A 19,404-nucleotide genomic window follows, 5' to 3' on the forward strand; every position below is an offset into this window, starting at 1 on the left:
CAGACATAACCCAGTGTTTGGGTAGTTTTGTGTTACCCTGATCCTGGAACAGACATAACCCAGTGTTTGGGTAGTTTTGTGTTACCCAGATCCTGGGTCAGACGTAACAACCCAGTGTTTGGGTAGTTTTGTGTTACTCTGATCCTGGGTCATACATAACCCAGTCTTTGGGTAGTTTTGTGTTACCCTGATCCTGGAACAGACATAACCCAGTGTTTGGGTAGTTTTGTGTTACCCTGATCCTGGAACAGACATAACCCAGTGTTTGGGTAGTTTTGTGTTACCCTGATCCTGGAACAGACATAACCCAGTGTTTGGGTAGTTTTGTGTTACCCAGATCCTGGGTCAGACGTAACAACCCAGTGTTTGGGTAGTTTTGTGTTACTCTGATCCTGGGTCATACATAACCCAGTCTTTGGGTAGTTTTGTGTTACCCTGATCCTGGAACAGACATAACCCAGTGTTTGGGTAGTTTTGTGTTACCCTGATCCTGGAACAGACATAACCCAGTGTTTGGGTAGTTTTGTGTTACCCAGATCCTGGGTCAGACGTAACAACCCAGTGTTTGGGTAGTTTTGTGTTACTCTGATCCTGGGTCAGACATAACCCAGTGTTTGGGTAGTTTTGTGTTACCCTGATCCTGGGTCATACATAACCCAGTCTTTGGGTAGTTTTGTGTTACCCTGATCCTGGAACAGACATAACCCAGTGTTTGGGTAGTTTTGTGTTACCCAGATCCTGGGTCAGACCTAACAACCCAGTGTTTGGGTAGTTTTGTGTTACTCTGATCCTGGGTCATACATAACCCAGTCTTTGGGTAGTTTTGTGTTACCCTGATCCTGGAACAGACATAAGCCAGTGTTTGGGTAGTTTTGTGTTAGTCTGATCCTGGGTCATACATAACCCAGTGTTTGGGTAGTTTTGTGTTACTCTGATCCTGGGTCAGACATAACCCAGTGTTTGGGTAGTTTTGTGTTACCCTGATCCTGGGTCAGACATAAGCCAGTGTTTGGATAGTTTTGTGTTACCCAGATCCTGGGTCAGACATAACCCAGTCTTTGGGTAGTTTTGTGTTACCCTGATCCTGGAATAGACATAACCCAGTCTTTGGGTAGTTTTGTGTTACTCTGATCCTGGGTCATACATAAGCCAGTGTTTGGGTAGTTTTGTGTTACCCTGATCCTGGAATAGACATAACCCAGTCTTTGGGTAGTTTTGTGTTACTCTGATCCTGGGTCATACATAACCCAGTGTTTGGGTAGTTTTGTGTTACCCTGATCCTGGGTCAGACATAACCCAGTCTTTGGGTAGTTTTGTGGTACCCTGATCCTGGAACAGACATAACCCAGTCTTTGGGTAGTTTTGTGTTACTCTGATCCTGGAACAGACATAACCCAGTGTTTGGGTAGTTTTGTGTTACCCTGATCCTGGAACAGACATAACCCAGTCTTTGGGTAGTTTTGTGCTACTCTGATCTTGGGTCAGACATAACCCAGTGTTTGGGTAGTTTTTGTGTTACCCGGATCCTGGGTCAGACATAACCCAGTGTTTGGGTAGTTTTGTGTTACTCTGATCCTGGGTCAGACATAACCCAGTGTTTGGGTAGTTTTTGTGTTACCCGGATCCTGGAACAGACATAACCCAGTGTTTGGGTAGTTTTGTGTTACTCTGATCCTGGGTCAGACATAACCCAGTGTTTGGGTAGTTTTGTGTTACTCTGATCCTGGGTCAGACATAACCCAGTGTTTGGGTAGTTTTGTGTTACTCTGATCCTGGGTCAGACATAACCCAGTGTTTGGGTAGTTTTGTGTTACCCTGATCCTGGGTCAGACATAACCCAGTCTTTGGGTAGTTTTGTGTTACCCTGATCCTGGAATAGACATAACCCAGTCTTTGGGTAGTTTTGTGTTACTCTGATCCTGGGTCATACATAACCCAGTGTTTGGGTAGTTTTGTGTTACCCTGATCCTGGGTCAGACATAAGCCAGTGTTTGGGTAGTTTTGTGTTACCCTGATCCTGGAATAGACATAACCCAGTCTTTGGGTAGTTTTGTGTTACTCTGATCCTGGGTCATACATAACCCAGTGTTTGGGTAGTTTTGTGTTACCCTGATCCTGGGTCAGACATAACCCAGTCTTTGGGTAGTTTTGTGGTACCCTGATCCTGGAACAGACATAACCCAGTCTTTGGGTAGTTTTGTGTTACTCTGATCCTGGAACAGACATAACCCAGTGTTTGGGTAGTTTTGTGTTACCCTGATCCTGGAACAGACATAACCCAGTCTTTGGGTAGTTTTGTGCTACTCTGATCTTGGGTCAGACATAACCCAGTGTTTGGGTAGTTTTTGTGTTACCCGGATCCTGGGTCAGACATAACCCAGTGTTTGGGTAGTTTTGTGTTACTCTGATCCTGGGTCAGACATAACCCAGTGTTTGGGTAGTTTTTGTGTTACCCGGATCCTGGAACAGACATAACCCAGTGTTTGGGTAGTTTTGTGTTACTCTGATCCTGGGTCAGACATAACCCAGTGTTTGGGTAGTTTTGTGTTACTCTGATCCTGGGTCAGACATAACCCAGTGTTTGGGTAGTTTTTGTGTTACCCGGATCCTGGGTCAGACATAACCCAGTGTTTGGGTAGTTTTGTGTTACTCTGATCCTGGGTCAGACATAACCCAGTGTTTGGGTAGTTTTTGTGTTACCCTGATCCTGGGTCAGACATAACCCAGTGTTTGGGTAGTTTTTGTGTTACCCTGATCCTGGGTCAGACATAACCCAGTGTTTGGGTAGTTTTTGTGTTACTCTGATCCTGGGTCAGACATTACCCAGTGTTTGGGTAGTTTTTGTGTTACCCTGATCCTGGGTCAGACATAACCCAGTGTTTGGGTAGTTTTTGTGTTACCCTGATCCTGGGTCAGACATAACCCAGTGTTTGGGTAGTTTTTGTGTTACCCAGATCCTGGGTCAGACGTAACAACCCTGTGTTTGGGTAGTTTTGTGTTACCCTGATCCTGGGTCAGACATAACCCAGTGTTTGGGTAGTTTTTGTGTTACCCTGATCCTGGGTCAGACATAACCCAGTGTTTGGGTAGTTTTTGTGTTACCCAGATCCTGGAACAGACGTAACAACCCAGTGTTTGGGAAGTTTTTGTGTTACCCTGATCCTGGGTCAGACGTAACGACCCAGTGTTTGGGAAGTTTTTGTGTTACCCTGATCCTGGGTCAGACGTAACGACCCAGTGTTTGGGTAGTTTTTGTGTTACCCTGATACTGGGTCAGACCTAATGAAGTTATTTATCGACCTCTTCAGGAGTGAGCAGTGCAGCTCCTTCAAATTGGTGCATATCTTCGGTAAAATACAGGTTTGTGTACATTTTACTTTATCTAAAAATTTGTTATTGTTCTGTATATCTTTTAATTTTATGCAAAGCAACATATAGGGGTGCGATGCGAGTCACCTAAACGAATGTCGCGTCTGTGTTTTTGCGTGATGGAAACGCCTGATGCTTTGCATAAAATTTTATGATTTTATTCAAAAATATGCAGAGTATAAATACTTTGGATACTTATAATATGTTCTCAGAATTGACACTGAATATTTATGGACAGGTTATGGAGTCAGTCAAAGTATTTTTCAGCTACGAGTGAAACGCAGGTGGTGGTCTGAAGTTAACAGTTCCCCCGCTGAACGTGAGCCGTCTACAGCACAAGTTCCAGCGCCGTTATGGTGGAAACAGAGTCTGGTCCATTACACTTGAATTACTCCTAAATGTTTAATTTTTACTTATAATATTTGTTAAACAAGCTTAAATGTAGGCAATATGTATTAAAAACTATATAAAATATGCTATACTATAAAATATGATCGAAAATAAAGGAATTATCAAGCATTTAGATCTTTAAATTAACTGACATTTCTTTCCAGGTTGCTGGAAATTGGAGACGACTGAGGTTATTAGGCCTCGGATGTGCCTGTAATGACAAAATGGACTCTTGGGGTGTTTCATTTTACAAACCTTTCCACATGTCGACATCCCACGTGTCTTATTACAGTTACTGTTGTACCACTAAAATAGCTCAGACCATCTCATAAGCCCAAGTCCACACAAGACTAACACAAAGCCGAGAGATAAACAATGGCCACAAAATAGCTATTACAGCTTCCTGAGGAACAATATGCTGACTCTCAACACCCCGTGCGCAGATTGACCAATGGGGAGCGAAGCCTCTACAGCTACCACTTCCTGTTTAAGTGATCAGCCAGAAGGAACTTCCTGTCTGTGGCCAGCAGAAGTATTACTTCAGAGGACTCATATATAAGAGCATTACGTGTGAACAAAACCCTCACAGTTGCTTGGCAATGCCTGTAATACAGAAAGCGGAGGTGTTTGCAGAGACGTCTTGTTGTACTGCTAAAAAAAGCAAGAGCTCAGTGCCATTTGCAGGGTCTGTGGCAAGAAAAAAACCTCTCCTGTTATCTGATACTCCATGACGTAATGCACTAAAAGCCACTTGGATCTGGAAGAAAACCACATTTTTGGCTTGATGGATTCCAAACTGTTCTCCTGACTTCTGTAGGGCATTTCAAGAAGAATGTACCACATAAATAGGTTACCCAACGTAGATACTTTTTCTAGTGTTTAGAATGCAATGACGACAAGGTCAAATATGCATTCAAACAAAGCAATACGGTTGTTTGTAGGAGGAGATAATGAAAGATTGTAGCTCCGGTGAAAAGGCGACCAAAACCGGTCTGACGTGCTGGTCAACGACAACTGATGCCAAAGATCTCTGTTTACATCATAAAAATATGCAAGTTGAAACTGAGACAATAACGTGCAGCTTTAAAAAGAAAGGACTGCAAAATTACAATTTACTTTGAGTCACAGTCCATGAATTTCCTAGTAACAGTTTAAAGCAAAACCTAGACAAACCATTTGCTACTGGCTGAGGTTCTTCAGTAGGTGACAATCAGAACCAGTTAACTATTCCAAAATTGACCCTTCGCAAAGACCCGCCCCCCTTGGTTACTGTTACTATATCCGACTAGCCATGCGCCGTCACGCCACACAGAATGAAAAATACATTGCGGAGGAAAGAGGACACTGACAACACGTCAACAGACAAGACAGAGCAGGTTGCTTATGATATTAAACAAAGTCCCAGCTTTCAAATTGTGTAATTTTTTTAAGAAATTCGAACAATAAAAAATGTTTTGTGGTTCTTTAATGTGTCGTGACGGATCGCTGTAGCGCCTCAGCTCAAGCGGCTCGTGAACCGATGATCTCTTCCTACTAGTTAATTTATAGCATCAAATAAACATGAATGAACATCAGAAGGAATGTTGTTTCAAATGCAGAAAGACGTCAGTACACACCATTTTTCAAGTTAAGTCCACCGAGGTTAATCTTCTAACTCCTGACTGCTTTGTCGGACAAAATGGCGGATTCGGCGTTATGATTAGTTAGATCGCTTGTCAATCAAACTACCGGCGAAGGGTCAATTGGTAACTTGCTAATTGAGACTAACATGCTGACGGTGGTTCCTTGTGCTCCAAATGTTAGAAATGGGACTGCAACTAAGCTCAGTTGATTTATCCATCCAACTGTCACACGTGAAAGGCAGGACTAGAAGCAGGAACTTTGTATTGACCCACATATGGTAACATTTCTCTCTATTACAATGGAAAGAATAATAAATGGAATACTGTGTGCTTTTTTAACAAATCAGAACCAATTGATAGTCTTGGAAGATGGATGAGGCAAACAAACTTCATAAGACCATAAAAGGAAGTGAAACCTCAATGAGATCTGACTCCTATCATTGAAAACGTCTGGATGGAGCTTTGTTCTGGTCTCAGTGTTCAATCAACCCCTGCTTCTCACCACAAGCGCAGAGACGCAGGAATATTCTGTAATGAAGCCTGAAGACACGTCTGCCAAGGGACAATGACTATGCTGACTGCGGGGAAATGACTTCTAGTTTTCAGAAACCACAAACACTGAAGCAAGCGTCAACACAAAACCTGCCATCTTTCATCTCTTCCAGGACTTGCTACGTGAGTGAACTTTGCACTGATATAAGGGGGCTGAGATAAGATATGACACCAAACGGTTTCTCATGACATCATCATGTGTACAGGAAACTTTCTTAAGTACAAAGAAGAGATGTGAATCTCGGAAGCCAAGTGGGTTGGTTTTGTACCAAAGGAATTGCCTGATAAATGACTTCAAAAACAGCATTTGAATGCAAGTGTGAAATCTGGAGAGGGCTGCATGATGTATCAAAATGGTTGAAATATCGCAGATGCAATGGCTTACGATAATTGAATGATTTGAATACTTCAAAAGATTATGCAAAGTCCAAGTTTTAGGTTGATGCAGAGAGCAGAGAGTAGACTGGACACGTGACTGTTGAATACGTGTGACATGCTTATTTTTGGGAGTGTGATGATACCCTCATGTCACAATTCGATACCTATCAGGATACTGAATTCACGATTCGATATTACTGCGATACTCCAAGACAGTTTGGTAAAAGGATTACAAAAAATGCACAGTTGATTAAAATTTTAAATTTGGTATTACACTGAGGGTGGAAATGAATAGACTTGGACCGCGCTGGTAACCCAGTGCACAGGAAAATGGTGATTTATGTTATTAAATGCAGTAAACAAAGTACTCGTGCACAGAAAGCCACCTCTCAGACAGCGAATGATCCCGAATTCAGTTCTCTTCCACAGCTTTTATGGCCAAATAAACACAAAATTACGTCAAAATGCCCATCTTGGTGAGTATTCACAAACACAGTCAGTTGTGTCTTAAGTTGACTAAACAGTTGAGAAAGAAAGCGTGCGTGTAACAGTATATTGGATCCGTGCATTAGCTCTTAAAGTGACAGCAGCCTAAAAACCTGCTTCCATCTGTGTGCTTAAACAACAAAAGACAAAGAGAAAATCACTCACTGCTCTTGACTGAATAACTTTTTTAGCTTTAATAAGAATCAGTGTATTTTAAAAGACCAAGCAGTTTTTTATTTTTACATTTGATTATTCAATTTCTGTTGTTAAATGAACCTAATGTAGGCCTATACCTGAAACCCTAAACCCCCTTGGTTTACACTGATGTTAAAATAACACTTTTTTTATGTAGCTAATGCTACAGTAGTAGTAGGGGTACTTTCTTGGTTGTGTCTAGAAGGGATACAGCAACGGCCGGAAGGGAGGCAAAATTTCATAAAATAACAGTACGTTAATTTGCTACTTATCAGATTGTGTTGTATTAACGACTACACCTATCCCCAACTCTAAACCTACAGTTATTAAATTAAATAAATAAATAAATATTAAAATGTCCAGTAGCTGTATCTCTTCTAGTCTTTACCTACTTTCTTCTCACAAAAAGAATGTGAAACATATCATTTTCAGTTTTTAAATATATATAATATAAATATAACTGTATTATCATATAGCATATCAAATACTGCAGTATTTAACATTATTGTGAGTTATCAAATTTTTCTTCAATATGGAGAAAAACAACTTTCCGATAATCTGAATAAAGCCTCCAGGTGATAATCCTTGAGCTGTTAAAATTTCATGAGATCCACTCTAACGGTTCTCCAAATGCAGTCTTGCAAGAGTTTCCACAGCACAAGGGTTACCGCTACCATAAACCACCACGAGATCAGGGTTGGAGAAGGGTTTCTGCTAAAATTTTGCAAAATAACAGAATGTGCTTGAACAGGTTTATGGGACTGGGCAATAATTTTAGAGCAAGAGACATAAAACAACAAGAACTGCATGAGACACGATAAGAAAAGCCTCCAGATGTAGGTTAGCCGGTACTGCAACATGAGCTATGAATGTACTGCAAGTTGTGACCCCATGTTTCAAGCACAGGCTTGTGGGAAAGAACTCTGTAAATAACTGATCTAAAGAGCTACAGTTTACAGTGAAGCCTGAGAGACCTGTAGGTAAGCTGTCATTATGGTTGTTACGAAGCTTTTCCAAACCCTACAATTCCAATCAAAGAGCCATTTTGTAGATACAAGTTTCCAAGGACTCAAAGCCTTGCACAAAATTAATAAAAATACTACACAAACACCCAACATCGACAATCAAATTTAGAGTTCTTACATGCCATTACCATTTTTGGAGTCTGACAAGTTCGAATGTTGACAACTACAAACCGCAAACCCATCAAGTGACTTCCTATATCTTCACCCTTTTTGAAGAATTTGAAACTAATAACTTGAGCTTAAAATCTGCACTGTATGAAATACAAATTCAACACCCTACAATTCCAACCAATGAGCTATTTTGTGGAAGTGAGTCTCCAAGGGTTCGAAGACATGCATAAATCTAATGCAAAATGCTCAAATAAAAGATAAAAATACTACACAACAAATGCAACCTTGACGATTAAATGTGTGGTTCTTACATGCCATTACTATTTTGGGGGGTTGACTAGGTCTACGGCTGACAACTGCAAACCCATCAGTTGACTTCCTTTACATCTAAACTTTCAATACACTAAAACATAACATCTGATTCAAAACTCTAGAGACTCAAGCTCAGAATCTGTCAAAGAGGATGTTGGCACTTCAGAAAAAGTTATCAACTATCCCAGTAAGTTCTTAAAGGAATCTACAGGGTCTACATGCGAATGTTGTGAAACATGCAACCAAACCCAGTTCATATCAAGGTGTTGGTGGTCTTACCTCCAGCACAGGTCCTGCACCCAAGATGGTTCGTTCCACGCCGCTTGCATAACCCTTCTGACTGAGGGCCGTCAAGCAGTGAATGAGAAAGTTAGTGCTTTGCGTTTTGCCCGATCCACTCTCTCCTGAGATAACGATACACTGATTGATGTGCTTGCGCAACATGGCATAGTAGGCCACATCGGCAATGGCGAAAATATGGGGTTCCAGCTGGCCCAGCTGGTGGTTCTCATACATTTTGACATATTTGGGGTTGTAAATGGGCAAGAACTTAAAGGGGTTGATGGCAACGAGAATGCTGCCAGCATACGTGTAGATCTTCTTCTTTTGAAAGCGATTTCGAAGGTTATCCAAGATGCTGTCCTCACTGAGGACCGGAAGGTTGCAGAGGTCCTCAAAGTCCTCCTGCTGCGGTGGGAGGAAACCCCGAGCAACCAGTCGCTTGGACTCCTGCTCATTTGCCACTGCTGGCAGGTGCACATAGCGGATGGAACCATCACAGTTGCGCTCCTGCAAGAGAAAGTAAAACCCTTCGTTTCGAGAATGTTGCTCCTGGGCTTTCCTCGGCCAAAGAAGGACCCTGTGCACCGGAAGGTCGGTCGATTCCAGCACCCACTCCTCCCCGCCACATTCCTTCACCTCGGCCAGGACATAGCACTTGCTGGCGTCCAGTCCGAGGGCCGCTGCCACATCCTGGATGACGCTAGCTGCAGTGGCCTCTTTGGTGACTCTGAGTGTACAGCACGATGCCGTCTCCAGAGTCAGTCGGGGGTATATCTGAAGTTCGTAGGCCTTTCCATCTTGGCTAGTCGTCCCATCGCCATCTTTGACACTCATTCTGACTCAGGACGAGCCCCTTCAGCATTACGTACTGCCTTCGCAACCACCATCTAGCACCTGGAAAAGAGGATGTAAGGAATTAGGCATGAGTGATTAATTGATTATTTCTTCGATTAATCATTCCATTTTGCAAAATAATCACTTCACTTTGAATTTATAACACAAATGCATAAATATGAATATGATAGTAAAATAAGCAGCAGCAAAAAAAAAAAAAAAAAAAAAAAAAAAAACAACACACCTCTCAACTATGTTGAATCATTGCAGATCACCCTATGGCCATATTAGGGCTGTCAAATTGATTAATCGCGATTAATCGCATAAAAGTTTGAAAATATATATATATATATATATATGCACGTATTAGGGCTGTCAAGCAATTACATTTTTTAATCTAATTAATCATGCATCAAATTTGTCTGAGAAATTACCCCCGAAAGATAATTTAAAGTCATTATTTTGTTCAATTATAAAAACATCAAATAGACATAAAAAAAAAAAAACTTTAGAAAAAAATATTTTAAATATAATTTATTACATATAAACTTTTAGGCTTCAATGGCCATGAGGGTGAGTAAAAGACAGAATTTTAATTTTTTGGTAAACTAAACGTTTAATGAGTTTTTATTAATAGGGCAATATGAAATATTTTTTTTAATGAAATGATACTCTAAATAAGAAACTAAACTACCAGTAGGTGGCGGTAAATGTTTAAATCCGAAACATTTACCGCCGATTCCGATTGATTTACTCAAAACCCGGATTAATTCGGAAATTAAACACCGCAGTGTGTTGCTCAGAGACACAAAAGTTCTGCTCTGGCTTTACAGGTAATATTTTCATTGGCAAAATTGAGCAAAAGCAGAAAAAAAGTCAGCACACCAAAGCTCAAAAAATAAGCGAAAAAGTTTAATACAAGATTCACACGTGTGAGTCTTATATTAAAATTTTCCACTTATTTTTGGAGCTTTGGTGTGCCAATTTTTTTCTGCTTTTGATTCATATGTTTTGGTCGAGCACCCATCTTTGAGCATATTTTTGCCAGCGATGCTCATGCTTTTGACCTGATTTTGCAAAATTAAGCAAAAGCAGACAATATTTTGTCTAAAACATAACATATTAACTTCTTATTTATTGAACTTTTGTATAAAATAAATCATATTTGCACTTGTGCTATTTGTGACAAAACACACATTACTTGTGTGACATTGCTTAATTATATCATTATTATAAAAAATATGAGACAAAAATCATACAGGTGCATTTTTGAAGAATATATATGAAGAGTTCCATCTGAAATTTGCTTCTAAAATTATAATTTTCATCAGGCTCTTATGTTTATGTTCTGTTATTTCACTTTAATGGCAATGAAAATGACTTATTGATTGGCATTAAAGTGAAATTACTGAACCTAAACATATGAGCCTGATAAAAACACTTATTTTAGAAGAAAAGGCTTTTGCATCTGAAATCTTCATATTTAAATACACACACATTATATATATTTACAAACTTTTATGTTAGATGTGATTAATAATTTTGACAGCACTAATATTTGTTCCTATAAACATACAGATGTTTACTACAGCAAAGCAACATTTATTGACTAGATGCTTGACATCTAGATGTGTCCTTGACAACACACAGAGTCAACCAACAAATAAATGATATTTTCATTGATTTTATTGATTAGCTATTGCAGTCCTACATTACGTACTGGCCTACTTTGTTTCTTTCTATTAACCTTCAACTTTTTGTTTTGAAACATGTTCCAGCAAGTCTCATTCATCTCGATTAGATCAATCATTTGAAAACAAGAGCTTCAGGATTGAATTAAACGTAGATAAGGTGCCATTACTGGTGCTATTTGGATGAACCCATCACCCCATCCCTTATTTCTCAGGCCTGCAGCTCTCCATCTGACATTATTATTCGTGGCGTCTGACTCAGACTAAACAGCTCCTTTATTTAATCTGCCTAAAGCTTGTCCCTGCAATAAACTCTGATCACGAGTGAAAATTGCATCTGTGTAGCAAAGTGTCTCACAGGAAACTGTGGTCACGGTTATAGTCCGTGTTTCAGTGAATCTGACCTATCCTTAGCCAGTAATACACAGCACATCTCTATAAATATACAGAACAAAGCCACAGCTGCTACATCATAGGTGTCAATACAGGCATGGCAACCGCATCCCTGCATAGCAACATAAAGGGGTGGCATTTATGTCAATATGAAATCAAAACAGACCCTATTTACTTTCTTACTGCACACTTTTTTGGTCATTTTGACAAAGTGTAATATGTTTTTATGTTTCCATATTGAAATGGAAATCAAATCCTGTCCTGTCAGAAATAAGTCACATTACAGAAGCACAAGGTGCTTTACAAGGAGCCCTAACAGGCCTCATGCTCCAAAGGCTTCTAGAAGAACCAAAATCTGACCTACCAATCTAAGCTTATCCAACACCGTTTATTTCATTTATAGATTAGTGAATTTTGTCTTGCCAGAGTTATTTCTACTCTGCATAACAGACGATGCAGAACACTGTATGCTTGTTCCAACTGTAAATTTGAGGATGTAAGTTATTTCCTGGTAAGACGAGAGCCAAGTGTCTTAAACAGCTGTCAACTTATATTGAGCGAAATTAAGTTACTCTGGAAAATCCTCATGAATGAATGGATGTATTTTCTGACGGCTTGTCATAGTGGGGCATCCATTGAGACTAACTTTTTTATCCAAGATCAAATCAAACCATGAGAGGTCGATAAACTACCCCAAAGTGCGCTTTTTTATGCATTATATTATTAGTAAAGTAAAAAAGTTAATTAAAAAATCCTAGCTGAATTTACTGGTAAAAATGGCTAAATGTAAACCTTAAAGTCTGTAAAATAAACAGTGGAAATGTCTAAACTTTTCCAGCCTGGTTTCTCAGATGGGTGAAAGTAGGCCATCCTCCTAACTTGGCTGTTGACCATAACCAGAATCAATAAAACTCCAAGGCATGCATAAATGCATAAAGTCTGCGACCACAAAAACAGCATCATCATTACGGCTCATTCTGAGCTGTTCTGAAATAGACCAGCCAGGTTAACTCTTCATAATGCAGAACTTGAGACTAGGAGGGAAAAAACATGCAATGCCATGGGAAAGAGCAGAGTTTAATATATCTCTGTCAGACTCCTCATGTTTCAGAGAAAGTCGAACATTCCTGAGATAAAAGTGAAGGAGCAGCAGCCTGGCAAAAATAGCGTGCAACAGTTGGGTTCTGGAAGTAAAAACTCCATTCATTTTCTCCAGAGGGAAACTGATTTTGAATGAGAACTTATAAATCTTTAAGGCCCCATCATACACCCGGCGCAAACGTGTGTTTGTTTGCTAGTTTCAGCCCGATGCAGTTATCATTTTCACGTCCTGTGCAACATTGTTTAAATAGATGCATTTGCTGGTCTGAAAACAAGGTGTGTTCAGGTGCATTGTTGGCGTGTTGCTATTTTGACTGCGGCACTGACCAGCACGTTAGTAATATGCGCCTATAGGCGGGTGCCTAGTGAGTAAACTCTGATTATTACACACACATGTTGGTGTGCTGCTTAATGATATTACTTGACAAATATTAAAAATAAAAGGATAACAATGTAAAAGATTATTATTGTGTGCATGCTTTGGTGGAATCCAGCTTCTCCTTCTGGTCTGCTCCGCAAACTTTAACCTTGCACACGAACAGATCCACTTCCTCGCTAGAGAAGCATTTAGTTTTTCCGCTTGCAGTTCTGCCATGTGAATAGCGAATCCGCCAACTGGCTTTTAAAGGGAATGGGAGATGAGACTCTGATTGGTTTATTGCACATTACGCCCAAAACACACCTATGACTCATTAAGAGTATAAGGACAACCCTTTTAGACCATGTGCCGGGCGCGCTGACCATTTTCCCCCATCATTAAACTAACTTGCACCATGCGCTTTAGACCATGTTGAAATAGGGCCCTTAAAGACAGCCTTACTGTGAGTTACGAGGTTGTTAATCAATGGTATTTGTTTCTGTTGAAGCCTTTAGCCTGTATTATTATTTAAAACAATTGTGTTTAAACAGTGGAATTTGTGGTGAAAACTACATTACCCATGATGCTGTACAGAAGACTCCACCAATCAGAGTCGAAACGCAACAAAAGACCTCTTTAGCTCCGCCCACTCCCCTGAAGCACTACAAATGATATAATGCGGTTGGTTTTTTTCACTTGAATATTTCAATAAATATGCAATAATCTTAAAATATATAGTTTCTACACATATAATTAACATTATCAAATGAGCAGTTTTATAGTTCCTTCCCTCAATAAAACCAGTGAAAACAAAGTCATGTACGTGTTTTTTTTTTCCCGATTTTCAAATACTTTTTGCTTCAAATCAAAGTTTGTAATACTATGATTCACCTCGTGGCTTGATTCATGGCTTATAAATCTTTAACAAAGACTTTTTTAAAATCCCTATGAGAGAAATGAATGGAAAAAATAGTTCAGAATCAGTGCAGCTGAAAAAAGTAATGCAGTCTATTATCTAAATGCATTTAATACTATTATAATGGCACAACACTCTTAAATATCATAAATATATACACCACACCTAAACAAGGTAAAACAGTCATTTTTAATAATTCTGAATGATTTTTAAAGATACATATAACTAAAATCATAAAATCTCATATAACTTGTATAAAAAAGTTGATATTGCCTAAGTATAAGTAGTGTAAAGACGAATGATGACATGACTTATTTTATAGTGCAACTATTATTTCCATTTTCCACCATATTGTCTTGCTTTTCAGTTAAAACATCTAAGTATCCTTAAAACAAGATAATTTAGACAATTATGACTTGTTTTCATAGATTGTCTCTTTAATACATGTGCATTTTGGCAGATTTTTTTCCACTTTTAAATATAAACAATTTAAAAACAAGTAGAAAAATTTTGTGCACAATCTTTGCACATTTTCGAGTTATGAAAAAATTATCTAAAAATGTATTTCTGGTTAAACCGTATACCTGAAAAGGTAAAATTTTGCAATGTTATTGCACTACATGCATGTTCAACATGTTGACCTCCAGTGTGAGGTAGTTATTTATTTTTATTCAGTTTGCACATTTTCAAGTTGTGAAAAAATATTCTAAAACTTTATTTCTGGTTTAACCGTACACCTGAAACGGTATAATTTTGATAAGTTACAAAAAAGTTGTTGTAAAATTGAATGGTCACAGTTATGTGGTTTTGAAATATGTGACAAAGCAAACACATTGCAAAAACTGTATTACTTCTGAAAAAGTTTTTTATTTATCTTCCCAGAAAAGTTATAATTTTGAAAATGTTGTGGAAAAGAAAATAAATAGAAAAAAAATGTTATTTAGCAAGAAAACTGACAAAATGTTTTTTTTTTTTCAAATGAAAAATAAAAGCCCAATGTGACAAATATGTAACATTAAAAATGTATCATAAACGCCCAATGTCACATAAATGTAACATTACAGATCTTTCACAAAGAGTGGTTGTATTTAAAAAACAACTGCAGAAACATGTTTTAAGTGGTCCATTTAGTCTGTTTTATATGCCCCATAATTTTCCTATAAGGGGAAATTGGTCCGGGTTCTTATGGGTTAAAGTCTTAAACAAGATAAATCAAAAACTTTAGTCAAAAGCTTGATGCAATCCAGGTTTTGGAACAGATCTGAGATGCTCTTCTCATTTTCATGAAGTTGTTTTTGGCTAAATGACTAGAAAATCACTGACATTGCAAAAAAATTGCAAGACAAAGTCACAAGCGAACCGTAAAAAATCATCACCAAAGCCGTTACTTGTTTTCAAAAGATCACCAGGATCATCTCTCCAACTGACTGGCACGAAAACAAGAGTTTTGGCCTCTTTTCAGGGGACAACGGGAGTGATTTCTGATTCGTGAGAGGGGTTGACTCTCCAGCTCCTCACGTTTCGGCCTCCTTCAACACTTCCTCGGATAGAGATACATTCAAGTTGGCAGATCTCCCAGGAGAGGAAAGAGAGAGAGAGAAACCCATGAGGTAAATCAGTCACAGGTTCTTTATGGAGCACAGATGCAGCTGGAGACGCTCTGAATGAAAAGGCCCGTTGAAGTGGAATGTGTGGCTGAAACAGAAACAGGGCTTTTGTTTTAATATCACCTCCATTTAGGAAGCAAGTCTTTTAGCAGACGCGTGGGCAGGGGAAAGACGAAGCTCCACGCGGCGCACAGGCTTCCCTACGGACGACACCTCCATCATCGGTCTCGTATGCTGGACGTTTTCTTCTGGTTCAGGCCTACGCTGAATGCTTTTCAATCAGACTGAATATGCAAAAAAAAGTCGAGAATCCACCCACAGGTCTCTAGATATGACTCGATTCTTCAGTGCAAGTCTGCGGGATTTTTCACCTGTTTTGGTGTTAAAACCTGACCTCTGAACAATGCAAATTTTTTTGCGGAGTGACTTATAGTAAGCTGCAACTTATTTTCCAGAAAATATTATAAAAGTTTTTAGTAGTTTCATGAAATGTAATGTAAAGAGGCAGTAGTGGGTCAAGAAACGCCTCCAACTCTTGTGAGAAATCAACTCCAGTCTGAGCGGAGCTCAATAAAACATTGGCAGTAGTTTCCACAGCGGGACACAATCTCAACGGCCTGGACCTCCTGCAGATGCACATGTGCGCCAGCTTTAGTTTCACCATCCTATCGCAGTTCACCACAGGAACAAGCCGTTACTGGAGACAGAAAAACCCTGCAGGCTCGAAAAGCACAAGATATAAAGAAGGCTACAGTGATGCAAATCACTCTTTAATAAAGTCCCAGCTTTAAACTACAGTTTTATTGAATCTTATGTTACTTGAGCTAGAGTTATACATTATTATACAACCATGAAATCAAATTTGACAATTCTTGTTTTTTTTTTTTATGGAATATTGCAGTGTTTATTATAAATTATTTATCCATGCACATTTTAAATTCATGTTCCTCATAATCTTGAATCAGAATAACTTTCCGTCCCTCTTGCAGTTTCATTCGCATATACAGCACAATATGGAAGACAAGTCTAGCGCAACTTCTGTTTCATGCCGACTTTGTGAAAAGCTCATTTTTTGCACCACTTACAGGAGCAAATAAAATAGCATTTTCAAATTGTTTTAAAGGGGTGGTTGATTATGATTTTTTAACTTTAGTTAGTGTGTAATGTTGCTGTTAGAGCATATACAACATCTGCAATGTTGCGACGCTCAAAGTTCAATGCAAAGGGAGGTATTTTTCCTTTAACTTGCTGTTTAAGGACTACAACAAATGACTGGTAGGGACTACAACGAGCTTCTTGGTGACATCACTAACCCTAAAATTTACATAAACCCCGCCCCCGAGAACACGCAACAAAGGGGGCGGGGCCATGTTGGGCTGCTTTAGAGAAGAGGAAGAGTTGTTGTAGTTGAGTGTTGTTGTCATGCCGTCATTTTACGCCGGACTGCTTCACAAACGAGGGTCAATTCAACACAAAAGATGAACATGACGGCACATGCTAGTGGATGAGTTGAATCAACTCCACAGCAACTACATCAATTTATCCACTAACCATTCAGAAACGTCTTAAAGTTGTAACTTCTTCCTGAGTCTCTCCATCAGTGTCGACTCCGGTTTGAACAATGTAAGGCTGAACACCGTTACTGACAATCCTCATTTTGGCTGCGTGAGATTCTCCAGCTTTGTTGTTGTTGTTGAGCTGTTAAAGCTCCGCCCTCTTCTGGAAAGGGGGCCGGGAGCAGCAGCTCATTTGCATTTAAAGGGACACACATAAAAACAGCGTGTTTTTGCTCACACCCAAATAGGAGCAAATTTGACAAGCTATAATAAATGATCTGTGGGGGATTTTGAGCTGAAACTTCACAGACACATTCTGGAGACACCAGAGACTTATATTTCATCTTGTAAAGGGGGCATTATAGGTACCCTTTAAAGTTCGCCAATTTGGTCCAGCCGACCAATCAGAGCACATTCACCTTTTCAGAAGGAGAGGCTTCATAGAGACAGGAGCTAAACAGATAGTTACTGACAGAATGGGAAGAGAGGAGCAACAACAATGGGGAATGTGTGAAAAATAAATTTTTTCTCTAACATTTAAGCATGAAAACCTGTTCTACTTGAGCCCCAAAACTCAATCTAGGCATATTAGGACCTCTTTAAACTACAAACTCTTCTAAAAAAGAAAGAAATCTCACGTTTCATCTTTTTTACCAGATGTAAATCACTCAAAATGACACACTGTGCCGAGCATTGTTTGCTCTGATATAACGGCTGTTTTCATTGTTATTGAATCATTTAGTATTAGACCGACACGCGCTCTGTGCCATTTGCATGCGAACAGTGTCCTGGACGTGCCTGAGAAAAAAAGGGCAACCTAAACGCTCCAGGGCAAAACTCTGTATGCAATTCTGACAGAAAACGAGCAGAGAGTTAATGATGAGCAGCCTGATATACAAGCTCTGTATGAACCAGCCATGACGTCAAACCGAGATAAGCTTACATTTTTGATCCTAAAGGTCACCTCTGTCCGAGGGGATTTCCTGATTATGATCCAAAGAAAGCAGAACGTGCAACTCATGCAAAACCATGGAAAGAGGTGAAAAGAAAGTCAAGGAATCTAAATCTGAGTCAAATATGAGCCTGTTTGTTGCAACTTTAAGATGCATTTAAATAATTGATTTTTTGGGCTCTACTAGAACAGATTTTCATGCTTGAATCTTCATTATTTTCCCCATATTTTCCACTGTTGCAGCTCCTCTCTTCCCAGTCTGTCCGTAACGCTCTGTTTAGTCCCTGTCTCTATGAAGCCCTATGAAAAGCACAATGTGCTCTGATTGGTCGGATGGACCAGTGTGTTGTGATTGGTCAACGGCTTTGAGCATATATGGGGAAATATCCCAGCCCTTACCATAACCGCCAGTTTCAACACACTACTAACTAACTCAACCAGGCCCCACCCCTTTATTCTGTGTATGCCTTGGGTGGGAATTATTTAAATGAGGAATATTGTGACGTGTTCGTTCTCAAAGGACTACAATGGAGGCGTTTCAGGGAATTCAGAAACAGTGACACTGATATAGAGAATAACTCCCACTGGAGGGACTTTGTGCTTTGGAAATGTTTCATGCTCAAACAGCAACATTAATCACTAAAGAAAGATGAACATGGGGAAAAAAAAAATCATAATAGGACCCTTTCATAATTGCTTCATCTTTTGAATTTTGAAGTCTTAAATCTACAGAAAAACACAAGTACATGCATACATTTTGCAGCTAAATACTTGATCAAATGTACAGGTCAAGACTGTTTTCAACCAGAACGCCAAATAGTCTTTAAAAACTGGTCAAACAGAAGCCAAAGCTGCATCATGTCATCTGCTCTGCTCTGAAAACATCTTGAAGACATTAACTGCTCCTCCTAAATCTCCTGATATTACGGCCCCAGACTCCGTTTGGCTCTTTAAGTGCTTTCCAATCACTGAATGTTTCTGTTGGTCTGCTTCTCGCAGTCATTACATGAGCTCTGGGATTAGCTGGCATATCCAAAAGGAATGTCACGTCACCGGCAGCCTCGCCTCGATGACTTACTTTTGCCTGTGTGGCGTTCGGCATGAGAACACAACTAAAGAAGACCCAAAAACTCTCTGGTTTTCACTGATGTTTTCCCTCGGCTGCACAAAGATCAAGAAACGATTAAACATACAATTTACATACATTACCGTTCAAAAGTTGGGGTCAGTAAGATTTTTTTATGCTTTTACAAATCAGTCTGTTATGCTCAGCA

General features: G+C 39.4%; 1 protein-coding gene across 12 annotated transcripts in view; it reads right to left on the reverse strand.

Moving 5' to 3' along the window:
- Positions 1–19,404, reverse strand: part of si:zfos-588f8.1 — a 56,632-nt gene that overhangs the window by 29,814 nt on the left and 7,414 nt on the right. For all 12 annotated transcript variants that reach the window (XR_010896144.1, XM_067396704.1, XM_067396700.1 and 9 more), the window contains exon 2: positions 8,720–9,616. Coding sequence is in view for 11 of the 12 variants with exons in the window: in XM_067396704.1 (XP_067252805.1) it covers positions 8,720–9,556 (837 nt within the window). In the remaining variant the exon portion in view is untranslated. The remainder of the gene's footprint in view (positions 1–8,719; positions 9,617–19,404) is intronic.

Source organism: Chanodichthys erythropterus, chromosome 10 (assembly GCF_024489055.1).
Source record: "Chanodichthys erythropterus isolate Z2021 chromosome 10, ASM2448905v1, whole genome shotgun sequence".
Lineage (NCBI taxonomy): Eukaryota > Metazoa > Chordata > Actinopteri > Cypriniformes > Xenocyprididae > Chanodichthys > Chanodichthys erythropterus.